The 13,715-nt window shown below is 42.1% G+C and overlaps 1 protein-coding gene across 6 annotated transcripts in view; it reads left to right on the top strand.

The window, feature by feature from the left end:
• Positions 1-13,715, top strand: part of RERE (arginine-glutamic acid dipeptide repeats) — a 191,711-nt gene that overhangs the window by 78,020 nt on the left and 99,976 nt on the right. The window contains exon 1 of one of the 6 annotated variants that reach the window (XM_086764392.1): positions 5,408-5,515. The exons of the other annotated variants lie outside the window; for them this stretch is intronic. Within the exon in view, the coding sequence (XP_086620518.1) occupies positions 5,490-5,515 (26 nt within the window). The 5' untranslated portion in view covers positions 5,408-5,489. Of the gene's footprint in view, positions 1-5,407; positions 5,516-13,715 lie in introns of those variants that run through there. 6 annotated transcript variants of the gene reach the window in all.

The following is a 13,715-nucleotide window of genomic DNA, read 5'->3' as shown; positions in this document are numbered from 1 at the left end:
AATTGCCTGTTTATGAGGCTTCCTGTACCTTACTCTGAAGAGTTTTAAACTGTCCGTATGTCTGAGATGGGGTACGGGGCTAGGAAAGCTCCCTTCATCCATCCCGTTGGCATTCATAGCAGGTGGTGTCACTGGAAGTCCCTAGGAGACAATCGTGCTGGTGTGTGGTGCTGAGCTCTGGGAAAAGGGCATGAAATCCTGTGGTACTTTAAAATACAGTGTGTTAAAATGTTGTTGTAACATCATTTGTGTATTTTTTTGGAGCAGTCTGACAAGGCAAGGCGTTCATGAAGTTTGCCATGACATTCAGCACCGTGCTTGACCCCTACATTTAACTTTGTCACTTTTCTTCAATGCATTTTAGTTTTGAGGGTGTGAATGTTAAATGAACTATTTGTGTTAAGTATTCAAGTTCTGCGTTTAATGGATTATTTTTCTTGTGAAATGCCATTTCTGTGAGTTGTCAGAGCAATTTTAAACCCACTTTCTGTATAGGAGTAGCTGTTGATTCTTCCAGCTATTAGAAAATGACTGAAAAGATCAATGAAATGACAAAGCATACCACTTAATGATCAGCTAATTATTGAGACTAGCCAGCTCTCAAAATGTAGAATTTTCTTCACTTGTTTGCAGCCAGGGTGATGTTTTTTTAATTCCAGCTCTTGAAGTCTGTATTTTGTCTTGCAGTGGGGGGAGGTTTAGGAAAAGGAGCAGAGTCTGGGCTGCTTGATGATTTTTGAACTGTGCTTTTGCTCCTGCTTTACAATGCATGGTACTTCAAATACCTAATTCTAGATTTATTTTACTTTTGCAAGTAAATTATAACACCTGTTACAGGATGACCTGTTGGTCGTTTCTCTATGAAAACAAAGATTTGTCTTGAACTTGATCTGCTTTTCTAATGTAGTGTTTTGTTTCACATGGAAAGGATGGAAAATGTTCACCGTAGCTTGAAGTAATAGTGTGTTGTAGATAAGGTTCTGAATACTGCGGTGTGACCCTCTCAGCTGACTTGTAGAAATGTATGATAGGATACATTCTTAGACCAAATAATCTTGAGCTGTGGGTTGCATTTCCAAAGATATCTGTTTGTATTTTGAGTTCAGTGTGAGATGCCCATATAGTTTTCCAGGACACTCAAATGGAGCTCAGTGTGTTGGACTGTTTTAGTTGGCTATATAGTCTTGACTATTTTCGTTGTTTTCCCATGCTCTATTTGCAAAACAACCCGCAAAAATCCGAGAACCCCCAGAACAGCCCAAACACTGGTGTGGTGGATAAGAGGCCTTTTTGTTTGTGGAACAGGCAGTGCTAAAGGAAAGTATGTTTTGTCCTTTCTCTTCTATTTGAAAGCTCGTTGGCTGTAGGTTTAGCTTGGGAAATAGCAACCACGATCCTGTTGTTGAACATCTGTGGTCTGGAAGTGGGAAACCTGTGTGTTTTGGGATAACTTTTTTCTTTACAGTGTATATCAAGCTGGATGTTTGAGTTTTTTCTACAGAGTTTGGTCAAAGATTACATGCTATGTTTCAGTAATTCTCACATCAGTGAGAAATACCTGATTGTGGAATAAAACCCTAAACTAATCTTAAAGCTAGAGGCTGGGTGTCAATGCCTTGTATAAAGTGTTAATCAAACTAGTGAGTAGACCTGAAATAAGTTCCTGGCTCTCAAGGGTGCAGAATACAACCACTAAACTTGTATAGCCAGCTGAGAGAGAATATTCACTTTATGCTAAGTACTTTAATTTCACGTCTCTTCAGAGAAGTGAGTGCTCTCACACTAATTCCAGTAACGTGGAATCCTACTCCAACTTTTGGGTTCTTCAGATGGCAGGTGAGACCAGTGTTTTATCAAAGAAGAAATAATAGGTGAATTGTGTATGCCCTGAAGTTAGCATTTCGAAGTGTATAGAATAGCAGTCAAGAAGCATTAATGGACAAAGAAAAACAGACCTGATGTACCAGTTCAGAAAATCAGTAACTGAAGCAGCTTGAGTTAAGCTGTTGATTTTGGTACTTGAGTCAGAAATCCGCTCCGCCTGTTAAAAAGAAATACGCAGCAAGGCTTGGGAATGCTGTTGAACATGCTGCTTGACCTCAGACAGCTGCTTTTCACCAGCTCACATCTTACCACTCAATTAGTACAACTCCAGTGCTTATCCTGCCTGTAGCGCAGTGCCAGATGTGGCTGATTCGGGCAAGAACTTCCCGTCCTCGCTTTTGTACTCTGACATCCTGTATGGACTTAACAGAAACAGCACTTTGGACTGCCTTGCTCAAGCTTGCAGGCGTGCCAGGTGCCCCCGTCAGCACTGGCCCGTCCTTGTAGTGGACTGACATGTACTAGGCCATCAGTTCTCTGATCTCAGGAGTAAATAAATACACTGTGAAGCTTTGTCTGACACTGGCATCTGTAAATATACATAGATTTAAATGTTACTGAATTTTTACTGGGAACTGGAAATAATCAGATGTTATTCTACAAACAGTTTCCATGACCGTGAATCAAAATTACTCTTCCCCAACTATGTTTTTGCATTGTAGAACAAAATAATACCAAACATTCGAGGCATGAGTGAATTTTCTTAATAGATAGCTTTGCGAAGACGGGGATCTTGTCTGTGGCTTTTATTCCACAACATTTGCTTTTCCTTTATTTTTAATTTGTTTTGGTGGTGGTGTGAGCTAAATGAATGGTGGCGTGTCTCTGAGAGTTTTCCCCCAGTGAAGTTGAAGGTGACTGGCTTTTTCTTGTCCTTCATGGCTTCCTATTTTCTGTTGAAAGTCTGAATCAAGAGCTTCTGTTTTTCTTTTTCTTTTTTTTCCTCTTCCTTTCAATGGAAGGCATAGTGGGTGGAGTAGAAGTTTCACTGCTAGAAGCAGATAAGAACAGTGTATGTTCTTACGAAGTCAAGAAGCTAGTGTGGAGTTGTGTGTAAGCAGGATTTGCAAAGCTTCCTCTTAATACTGCCCTTCCTTAGAAAAAATTGTAGTTGAATGCTAAAATATTTACAACCAAAATGTGAGCAGAGGCTAAAGAGGGCTGCAGAGCTCTGTTTTGCTATTTTGATCCCTTGGTTAATTTTTAGCAGTCAGAATATTTTGATTCTATGCATATTGTAATGCCTAGGGCTCTGATAGAGGTTGAAATGATCATAAAGGTTTTTAAATGTATCCATGCTTATGCCTCAAATCAGAGGCTTAAAATGAATTCTTATTATGATTACACTTAGTAGAACACTGGTATGTTTGTAGCGTATTTTGTTTAAATTAGACAATTCCTACAGCGTATACTAACTCCATTTAAAAAAAAAAAAAGGTTTAGCAATTTTAAATACAATCAGAATCCTCTGGATGGGGGAAATCAGGGACTGTTTGTATGGTGTGCCCATGCGATGTGAGACAGATGGCTTCTGTGTGTCTTACTAAATTACAACAAAGTTGTTTTGTGTACTCTTGTCGAATATTCCCAGGAAGGAGTTATGGAAGATGCTGAGCAGCCTCGCTGCGTGTCAGTAGGTACTGTCGTGCATTGGCATGCCTTGCAGTTGACTCCTTTTAAACAAATAGACCAAAAAAACCCTCCCAAAACCTGTGTTTAGATAAATGAATGTATAACTTCCTGTTATAATAGGACATGGGTTGTTCTTTCTGGCTGATACCACACTTCCTACTGTAATTTGGAATACATTCTTTCTGTGGGTCCATATCTCGGTTTATCTCTGAACTGGAGGGCAGTGTAAAAGCCGAGAACTTTTTCTCAAGTTCATGTTGTGAACTTGAGGGGGAAAAAACGCAACCCAGAACAACAACAACAAAAAATCTAGAAAAACATTTCAGCTGTAGTTGAAATGAAAATTCTATACCTTTGGCCTTGTAAGTGTTCTTGCTTAAAAGCCATGAGCTGGTAAAACTGTGCAGCAGGTTTGGAGTAGTTATCTCTTTCTAGTCTGTAGTTTGGGGAAATTTGGTCAGACGCTCTTGTTCTGAATGTATTGCCTCCTGGAATATTCTTATAACAGAAGTGAGCTGATAGAATGTAATGGTGGGTTTGTCTTTTTGTTGTTGTTTCAAAAGCACTTTATAACCCCCCCCCCCCCCAAGTTTTAAACACATGGTCTAGTATAGCTTAGTAGTGTAAAAAAATGCAGAAACTTTTGTAAGAATTGGTTGAGTTAGGTTTTAATTTTTTTTTTAATCAGCATGAGCCAAGCCCCTCTATCCTGTGTCTTGGGGGACGCCTCCTTCAGATTGTGGATGAGCTTTGGTAGCAACAGGTAGTTTCAGCAGAGCCGTGATAGATGCAATGTTCAAGTTACTGAAGAGTTGAATTATTATTGCAGGTTCATTGAAGGAGCTGGGCTGTGTTGGTGAAGATTCCCAAGAAGGGGGTGGAAGATAATGTCATACGGGCAACAAGCAAGGTGTATAGACCTTGTTATAATAGAATTTTCTCACTGGATTATTGTAAAAGTGAGAAAATTTGGGATTGTTCTGTGGTCTGATCTTTTTTGCTTAGCCTGTTTCTGTCTTTTAAAATTCACTGTTTGAGAAACTTTTAATTGTTCTCTAGCCTCACGGTAAATTCAGGCGTCTCAGGTGCTCTGAAATGGGGGCAGGTATACTAATTAAAGCATTTTATGCTGTTAAGGGAAGGGATATTGCTTTCATATAAATGGGTAGCTAAGAATTTTTTTTTAATTACAGTAATAAACAGGAATGTCAGAAATCAGGGACGATGAAGGTAGCTCAGAGTCAGGGCTGGCTTGTCTTGGGTTCACCTGGTGTTCACACAGGCTTGTAAAAGGCAGTGATGTTGCTGCTGAGAATTCACATTGTTTAAATCTTCTCATATATTGCATTATTGACAGGAAAAATAGGAGTATTTTGTGAATCAGCTTGCTGCTTCGTTTCCTTACAAATAAATTGTGTATTAAAATGCGAAGCTTCAGTCATTTGCACCTGTGAAAACCTCTAAGCCTTTTTAATCAATGTAATTTTTTTAAAAGCTAATCACAAACTAGGTAGGAAAGCTTTTAAAAGCCTCTCACATCATTGGGGACGGTACGAAAAGTGCTGGCACGCAGATCTGTAGGCTTGGAGCTGCTCTGCTCGCGAGCGTTGGCTGTATCAGATCCCCTAGCGAAGGCCCCACTTCCCTGCACACTAGCTTGGTACGGCGGAGCTGCCGAGTCTGTTCGGTGCGCTTTATTTACGGAAACAGCGGGGTTGAGATTGATTGCGTGGTGAGACAGTGTGTGGATGAGGGAGGGTCACAGCACATGCTCAGTCCTGGCAGTCCGAGGGCGAAGTTTCTGCGTTCTGCGTGCAGGCTTAGGTCACAGCACAAGCTCAGTGAAAGCTCTCTGAGGTCTCTCAGACTGCATGTGCCTCCATTTTGAGTTGGTAGAGTGGAAAAGGCAGAGTTTTAGCTGTTAGGTAGAGGGTTCAGGAATACATCCAACCCCACAAGAGCCTGTCATAGTCATGGATGATCCATTCAGCCCCTGCAGGTAGGCTACATCACTCTGGCCTCCCCTAAACAATGATGATTTTTGCTGTTGTTTGTGACTTCTGAAATGTTTATGAAATCATTTCATTACTATTGCATGTTCCTCAGAACCTTGTAATCACATCAGCGTTGCTGCGCAGCCGTTCGTACGGTGCATGAGGGCACAGAGCAGGCAATCTGCTGCCTGAGGGGTGCATGGAGCAAAACGCTGAAGCTGCGTGGGCTGATTTTTATTATTATTATTATTATTATTATTATTTTGTTTTTTTAATTCCTCTCCCCCTCTCCCTGTCGTGGTGCAGTTTTAATTTCAGCTGTGCTGTCTGCATGCCAGCCTTGTGACAGGTCCGGAGGGAGCTGCGGAAGCGCTCTGCGGGCTGCGGCGTTACCCAAGTGGCGATTAGGAAATGTTTGGGCCTGCAACAGCCTGTTTAGATAATGTTACCGGGAGGGCTGGAGAGCGGCAGCCATTGGCTGCTCTGAGGATGGGTGGTTCTCCTTTTGATTGAGGGGCAGCGATCCTGCCGATACTTCCTCAAGTATTAAGGAAAAAAAAGAAAAAACAAGTAACCGGCATGGTTCTGCTAGCTTCAGTCGCGTGCAAATAACAGTTATGCATCTAAAATGCAGCAGTTGTCATGTGCGTGGAGCAGCTTGTCACATGACAGCTGCCGAGGCAGGGCCCACATCGCTTTTATCGGGCTAGCAAAACACTGAAATTTTTGGGTTGTTCTGAATAAAAGAGGACTTGGGCTCAGCAGTTTCGTGTGATGGTAGTAAGGGTGCAGCTGGCTTTGAGGCCCGCGTGGGACAGCGGTCAGTGACCTGTCGCTGCTAAATATAAATGGTTCCAGAGGACTTGGGTGCGTTGAACGGGAGTCAGCTTGGTTCTGCAGCGTGTTCTCATGTTCTCGTTCGCAATAGTCTCTGAACTTGTGCAAAACTGGGTGCTGTTCTGCTGTGGCCCTCGGCTTGCAGAACTGACCGCGGCACCATGGGGTCTGTTGCTGAGGGGAAATATTTCAATCAGGAAACTGGTTTCAGAGTTACGGGAGTGTACTCTGTGCGAAGATGGCAGGACGGTTTGTGCTGCGTATAGTGACATCTCTGGAACTTTATAGCGGAAGGTTGACTTGTAGCCTTGCACACGTAGCCATTCACCTGTGCAGCGCGCGTTACTGGGCTATCTTCCTTCTCTTGTCAGAAGCTGAGGAATAAAAGATAAATAAGAGTGCATAATTCTGCTGGTGTTAGCATATAGATACAGATATGGCACTATCTGAAGTGTCATTCCCTTTTTCCATTTCCTTTTATACCTATGGAGCATAAAAATCAAGAACACGGATTTAGTGTGGGTCACTGGTCGCTTTGCCACTGGCTGAAGCAAAGTCATGCGAATTATTAGAGAGCACAATTCCTTTTCAGTCTGGCTGAATCACCTCGTAGATGAAAGAGTTGTCTCTGTAGACCTAGGCTTCAGGAACATTCTTTTTCCTAATAGAGTAGCTACTTGAATGTATACAGGAATATGACACTGCTCGGCAGGAGTACAGGGATATGACTCCTTGTGTCCTTAACATTTCTTTTAAACGTTGACTTATAAGCAGAAGAGAACGCATTAAGGGCTGGGGAGAGTACAAAGCAGTGTGTTTTGTGCTGTTTTTCAGTGATAATTTGTGCATATATTTTTAAAAAGGCTTGGGAAAAAGAAGCCACTTTTAATCTTAAAATGAAAATTTGGTCATGCTTATTTTTAAAAGCGGTAAGGTTAACTTCTATTAGCAAAGGTGGAAAAAATTGAAAACACCTCTAGGTTGTGTGGCAATCAGATTGTTTTGTTACGAAAGTATTACATTTGGCAAAACAAATACTCTTGGAGTAACATACACTAATAATACACTGGCCCAGGGTGCCCAGAGAGGCGGTGGATGCCCCATCCCTGGAAACATTCCAGGCCAGGTTGGCCGGGGCTCTGAGCAACCTGGTCTGGTTGGAGATGTCCCTGCTCCTGGCAGGGGGGTTGGACTGGGTGGCCTTTGAAGGTCCCTTCCAGCCCAAACCATTCTGTGATTCTAATACGCCAAATGTGGCATTCTCCACTTTATCACTGGCGCATGGGAACTTGGGGGTGTGCTGTGCAGCTGCGGGGTTAGTCAGCCAGTTCACAGCCCAAGCAGTTCCTTAGGTTTGTGCATAGGTGTACAAGACTGTTAGGCTTCGTTTAAAAAAAGCAACACCACAAACAGAGAACCAACCTCCCCACCCCTAAAAAACCCAACCAAGAAACAAACAAACAAAAAAATCCAACCTACCCTCCCTCCCCGCCTTGTATTTTGTCCTTTGGGTGAAGAAATAGTGATAAGTACTTGATAGTCATACTTGCCTTTCTTCTGGCTTCATTTTAGCTTTTTTTCAAGATTTGAGTCAGTAAGATTGCCTCTTTCCCCTTCCTTCCAACTCTTTAGGCTGTAATTTGTTTTAATTAGAGCTTTGTGTTTCCGCGCGTATGACGGAGCTAGGGGTGTCTTCAAGCTTGTTTTATGCCTCACGCTTTTCACGCTTGTCACCTTTAACACGTGCTGTTCCTTCTCCTTGTATCTGCTGTTCAAGGAAGCTGGAGATCTCTTGTTGTCAAGCAAGCTAAGAGACTGAGTGGTAGATGGCTGCATCTAACCTTTATGAAGCTTTATGGAAAAAAATTAACTGCTAGGTTGCTGCCTGGTTCTGCTGTCCTGCGTATAAACTGTGGCTGTGCTAAAGCAGTATGTAGTCTAGTTTAATAGTGAATATTTGCTCTGGGAAGTGTGAAGGTACTGCCTAACCATTTTAGAAACTATACAAGATAAACGTTTAAAGCAACATAATTCCTTGTTGAAGCCGTTTACATATTTATTTATCAGTGTAAATGTTGCTCTCAAATAAGTGACTTTCTGGTTCTAGTAAAATCACATGTAGACCAGATTAAAACAAAACCTGTATCATGCAGAGGTTTCTACTAAATCAGTTTTTTTGACTTGTGATTGAAATGCTGGTGTCTTCCTTATGTGAAGGTAGACAAATATGAAAAACAAGTATTACAGAGGTGCACAATGACATCTACAAGTTAAATATTACCCACCCAGGCAATTCCTATGTGGAGAGAATGCTTGTTTCCTTGCAGTAACTTGCGTGTTGGAATGTATTATGATCACTTCCATCCTATTTTTTTGAGTAGGGAACAATACTTCTAGGGACAGTATAGTCTTTTTTTTTCTCATATATGAACTTGATGGAAAAATAATGTTATCTTAAAAAAACTCTGTCTGACTCAAACTTTGGCAACTACTTCCTTCTCCAAACAGCAGCTTGGGTGCAGAACGCGGAGTCCTGCACTTCCTTCAAGTTCTGCCTCTGCAGTCGGTCAGCAGGTTTGAGCTTGTAGGGAAGATAAAATGTTAGTATGTGTTTGTTCAGTCCTGCTTTAGATTGAGCAATCACTTCGCCTATAAGTTCGTTTGCCTCAAATACAGGCTTGATTTTTTTTTTCACTCATGACACAAAATTGCTTGTGCTTTTTTTTTTTTTATTATAACACACTGTTACAACAGGTTTTAAAGCTTAAACTCACTAGAGGCTGACTGTTAGCAGGAATATTTTCTGACCATTAAGATAATTCTAGAAAGGGGATTTAAAAATCTTGCTTAAAAAAAAAGTTGAAGGCATAAATGCAAGCTAGAAACATGAAATTGGGTAACTTGAAGTAAAGTTTTCTTATGTACTAAGTAATTGCTGGAAATAGCTAAGAAGCTGTTGTTTAATCTGTAAATTGATATAAATCCCCATAAAAGGAAAACAAAGCAACGTGAGTCATTCACTGTCTTACAGCCAGAATTGCTGTTTGTTCAGAGGGGAGAGAGCGAGAGCTGGTTCTGGTGCTCTTAGGCCACTAACTCGCGGGTTTGTGGTGGTTGTGGGGTTTCTTTGGTTGAAGACTGAATGACCTGAACCCGGTTGTCCCTTTTGTATTTTGAACCGTGTAATGTAAGGACATAACATGCATGAGAATGGGTTTCCTGGGTCAAACTGGGGATCCGGTTGGCTCAGTATCCTGTCTCCCAGCAGTGACCGTCAGCAGATGCTCGGAGAAAGTGAGAATAGAGCTGTGATGTATGACAGAGGCTTATTGTGTTTGTGGGCAGTCTATTTTGCATCACTGTGGTGAAATCTGACTTGTTTAGTGCTGCAGAGGAGCAAATGTATGTAAAGCTCTTCTTTTATAGTCCAGTCTTTGCAGACAGAGCCTGCCTAGCATGGGACAAGGGAGGTTCTGCATTTTGTTTTGTGGATGCACGGAATAAAATGAAACCATGTTGTAGCAAATGAACCTCTTGAACGTCATGCCAGTCCCTTTCAGGCCCTGATAAACTATTTTTTAACCAGCTGAAGTTGGAGTGGAGTAATTTTGTTCTCTGATTTTTGTCTCTCTAGAGATGGAACAAAATGATCCTTGCCAGATGTTTTTAGAACTGCCTCCAAAGAGAATTTTTTTTCATCTTGAGTATTGGACAATTTGCATAAAAGGATTTTTAGAAAAAAAACCTTTTCTTGAGACTTTTTTTCCTAATTACTTCAGATTTATATTCATTTTACAGAAATCACAAGTATCTAGGAGTTGCTTTACTGTACCACAGTTCCAATTTCGGTAACTGATTATCTTGCCAATAATAGTGACTGTTTGGCTACATCAACGTTGAAGTGTATGATTGCAATTTATAATTACTCTGCCTATCATACATATATCTAATCTGATTTTTGTTTTATTTAGTAAGCCATTGATTTTCTTACTAGGCTTCATAAATAAACCCAGATCTCATAAGATTAATTGTTTAGTGTTATAGCTTGTTATTGCTTATTAAAAACAAAAAAACCCCAACCCCTCAAACCCCTGCATACGCTAGCTTTTTAAGCTGTGTCTTTCCTCTTTTAATCGTTTGTCATTTAAAAATAATGACGTCTTCCATCTGTTTTTGCGTAGTTTTTGCACTGCTCTGGACTTCACAGTGCCCCATCCTCTCCTGCAGGCTGGGTCCAGGATGGAGAGCGCTGCCCAGACCGGCAGCGCTTCTGCTTTCACCATTGAAACTTGCCTTGCGCTGTGAAGCTTCCCATAGTGATACGCATATGTTGTGGTGGGTGGTGGTTTTGAAAAACCTATTTAGAGAGCTCCAAAGAGAATCACAGAATGGTTTGGGTTGGAAGGAACCTTCAAAGCCCACCCAGCCCAACCCCCCTGCAAGGAGCAGGGACATCTCCAACCAGATCAGGTTGCTCAGAGCCCCGGCCAACCTGGCCTGGAATGTTTCCAGGGATGGGGCATCCACCGCCTCTCTGGGCCATCTGGGCCAGTGCTCCACCACCCTCAGTGTAAAAAATTTTTTCCTAATATCTAATCTAAATCTACCTCCCTCTACTTTGAAACCGTTCCCCCTTGTCCTATCACAAGAGGCCCTGCTGAGAGGTAGTCTGTGGCTGTGGGATTTGGCCGGTTTGAAAACCTTTTTCTGTTGAAGCATCCATCCTGTTTAATTACAGAACGCCTTGCTATACACAATCTGGAATGATTACATGGGTAGCACAGAATGCTGTTGTACATGTGGTGTTTTGGTTGTTGTTTTGTTTTGGGTTTTTTGTTTCGTTGTTGTTGGGGTTTTTTTGTTCTGTTTTTTTTTTTTTTTTTAACCCAATGGTGGCATTAAGTTAATTTCATGTTTTTTGAGCTGTTGCTGGCTAGGAGCAGGTATTTCAGAAAGCCGGTGGAAGTGCAGGATGTGGGGGAGAGCACTGAATGCATGGTGACCATGACAGAAGGAAATTAAACCATGTCTGGTGCTGGGTACTGCTGAAGAACATAGCTGGGTCAGTGCGATACTGCAGTTGTACCTTCTCCCTCACCCCCTGTCTGAGGCATGTAAGTCAGTATAAAACACGTGCAATTACTGCATAGCATGTTTCTTGCTGAGCTTTGGTAGTAAAAAGGAAACCATGAAAGAAGCAGTATCACAGATTGAGGTTCCACCTTGTACATGCGATCCCTGACCTTGAAGGTCCACCTTGTGTGTACAGCATGAGTAGTTTCTTTCAGAAGCCTGACTTCCTGGCAGAGATCTGCACTGAACGTGCTGGGTAGGTAACTGGCTTGGAGTCATGTCACGGACAGGACAAAGATAGGACAGCGCAGAGAAGTGCTGCACGGAAACCTGCAGATGCCTTTTGCCATTGCCTCCGAACTCTGGAGAGTTTTGCTGCGAGTTTCCAGCCTTGAATCCTGCATGGCTCTGGCAGTGCTGTGACAGCGGGTGTTGCGTGAGCCCTGGACCCGAGCTGTCCTCCAGGCTGATCTGGTGGACTTCGTTGCAGCTCAAACTCCGTCCTGTGGCAGTTCTTTTGTTGCTATGTTTCGGTCCTTAAAGGCATTGCAGTGCTGCATTATCGTCCTGGACAAAGGCTACCAGTTGTGCCAGCTTTTGTGTAAACGGTGTAAACAGGGAGGTATGTGAGAAACAGCGAGGGTTAGACTTAGTTCTGTCTTGGAAATGCTGCGGGAACGGTTGTTGCCAGCCTTCCTTCCTCTCTTGCCTTCTTTCTAAAGCTGCTAACTGAAAGCTCTGCACCGCCCGGTGCTGTCTCCTGTTCCCTTCCCGTCCTCACCTCTGAACTGTTTCCTCTCAGTGGTGCTGCTTTTGGCCTTGAACCTCCAACCTCCCCTGTTGCTTTAGAATTGAAAGGACAAAGCTTTATTGAACCGAACATCCTCTCTCTTCTCTCCAAACTGCCTGGAACAAGCCCTTGTCAGATCAGAGTGTGCTTGCCTTGCCCTGCTCTGCCACAGAAGCTTCTTGCCTTTTTGATATTCAGTCGCAGGCTTCCATCTCGGTTCTGACCAGCCCCTGTTTACTTTGCAGAATACAACGTTGTCATGGCAACAGGTTACTTTTCAAAGGGAACATCTTGTCATTATATTTAATCCACTGCAGCTGAAGAGGACTGAAATATTAAGTTGTTGTTGCCATGGATACTGCTTTGTTACAGCAGTTTCTTTTGTGGCGGATTTCATATACAGTGTTGGGTCCTCTTTTTTCTTTCCCATAGAATAAACACAGAGTGCTGTTCCATTATTATTGTAATTGCTCTCCACCAATATAACTTAGCTTAAAAATCGACAATACATTTTGGTTTCCATAGCAAGAATTTTCTTTTCCATTTGCAAACCCATTCCTGGGGACTTGGAAACAGTAAAAATTATTTAACAGACTATGTGTCCTTGCAGAGCGATCAGCTTTGTGCTCTTTAAAAAAAAAAAACTGTGATGTGGTGCAATCTGAAAGGGCTTCCTGCACAGCAGCTTGATCCAGTCCAGTCCTTGCCTCCTTACCTTTTGGGGCAGGAGGAGGGGAGTACCTTTGGGGAGTGCATATAGTCAGGCAATGGTAGATGAGTGATGAAAAGGCACACAAATATTTCTCCAGACACTTCATTTTCCTGTGAGGAATCATGGTTGGATAGCCCCGTTGAGTTTCTCCAGCTAACTCCACCTGAGTAGGTAGGAGCAGAAATCCCATGTAAAACTTTGCTTTTATCTTTGCAGTTACTTACAGGATGCTCCAATATCCTATAATCAGTCTTGAATAGTAAATGCTTTATTTGTCATATTCAGTGTGTGCAACTGAAGAAACTGGGAGTTAGGGGATATGTGGCCTGCTGTTCTCTTTCCTCTCTGCACAGAAAATAGCTTAGTTTTCTGTTAAAGTACAAAACCTACTTGTGCGGCAGCAGTATTGTGGATGACAGAAACTGCTCAGGTCTGTTTTACGTTTGGCTTGCACTGACTAGTAGAGATGTGCTTGGCTTTAAAATGAATTCTGTGAGTAAAGGAAGAGCATCAGCTTTTTCTGTCACTTTCCCCTTCATTCCTCACGGGGAAAAAAATGTGACATCTTATAGCTGAAAAAAAAATGTATTCTGGTATTTAATTTATAACTTTGTTGTAAATATAAAATTTATTTTCTGGTTCAGTCCTTTTTTATAACCTGAAAACAAGAGGACAGTGTCAGATCATGTCTTGGAAAAACATGCATTGGAGAGAAACATTTTCACATGTTCTCATTCTTTTCAGGAGGCTTTTGGCACGTATTTTCGAGTGGATCTGCGTACCAGGGAGGTGG

The sequence above is a fragment of the Chlamydotis macqueenii genome, chromosome 21 (genome assembly GCF_036417535.1).
Source record: "Chlamydotis macqueenii isolate bChlMac1 chromosome 21, bChlMac1.mat, whole genome shotgun sequence".
In the NCBI taxonomy this organism is placed as follows: domain Eukaryota; kingdom Metazoa; phylum Chordata; class Aves; order Otidiformes; family Otididae; genus Chlamydotis; species Chlamydotis macqueenii.
This window is presented reverse-complemented; position numbering and strand designations above follow the sequence as displayed.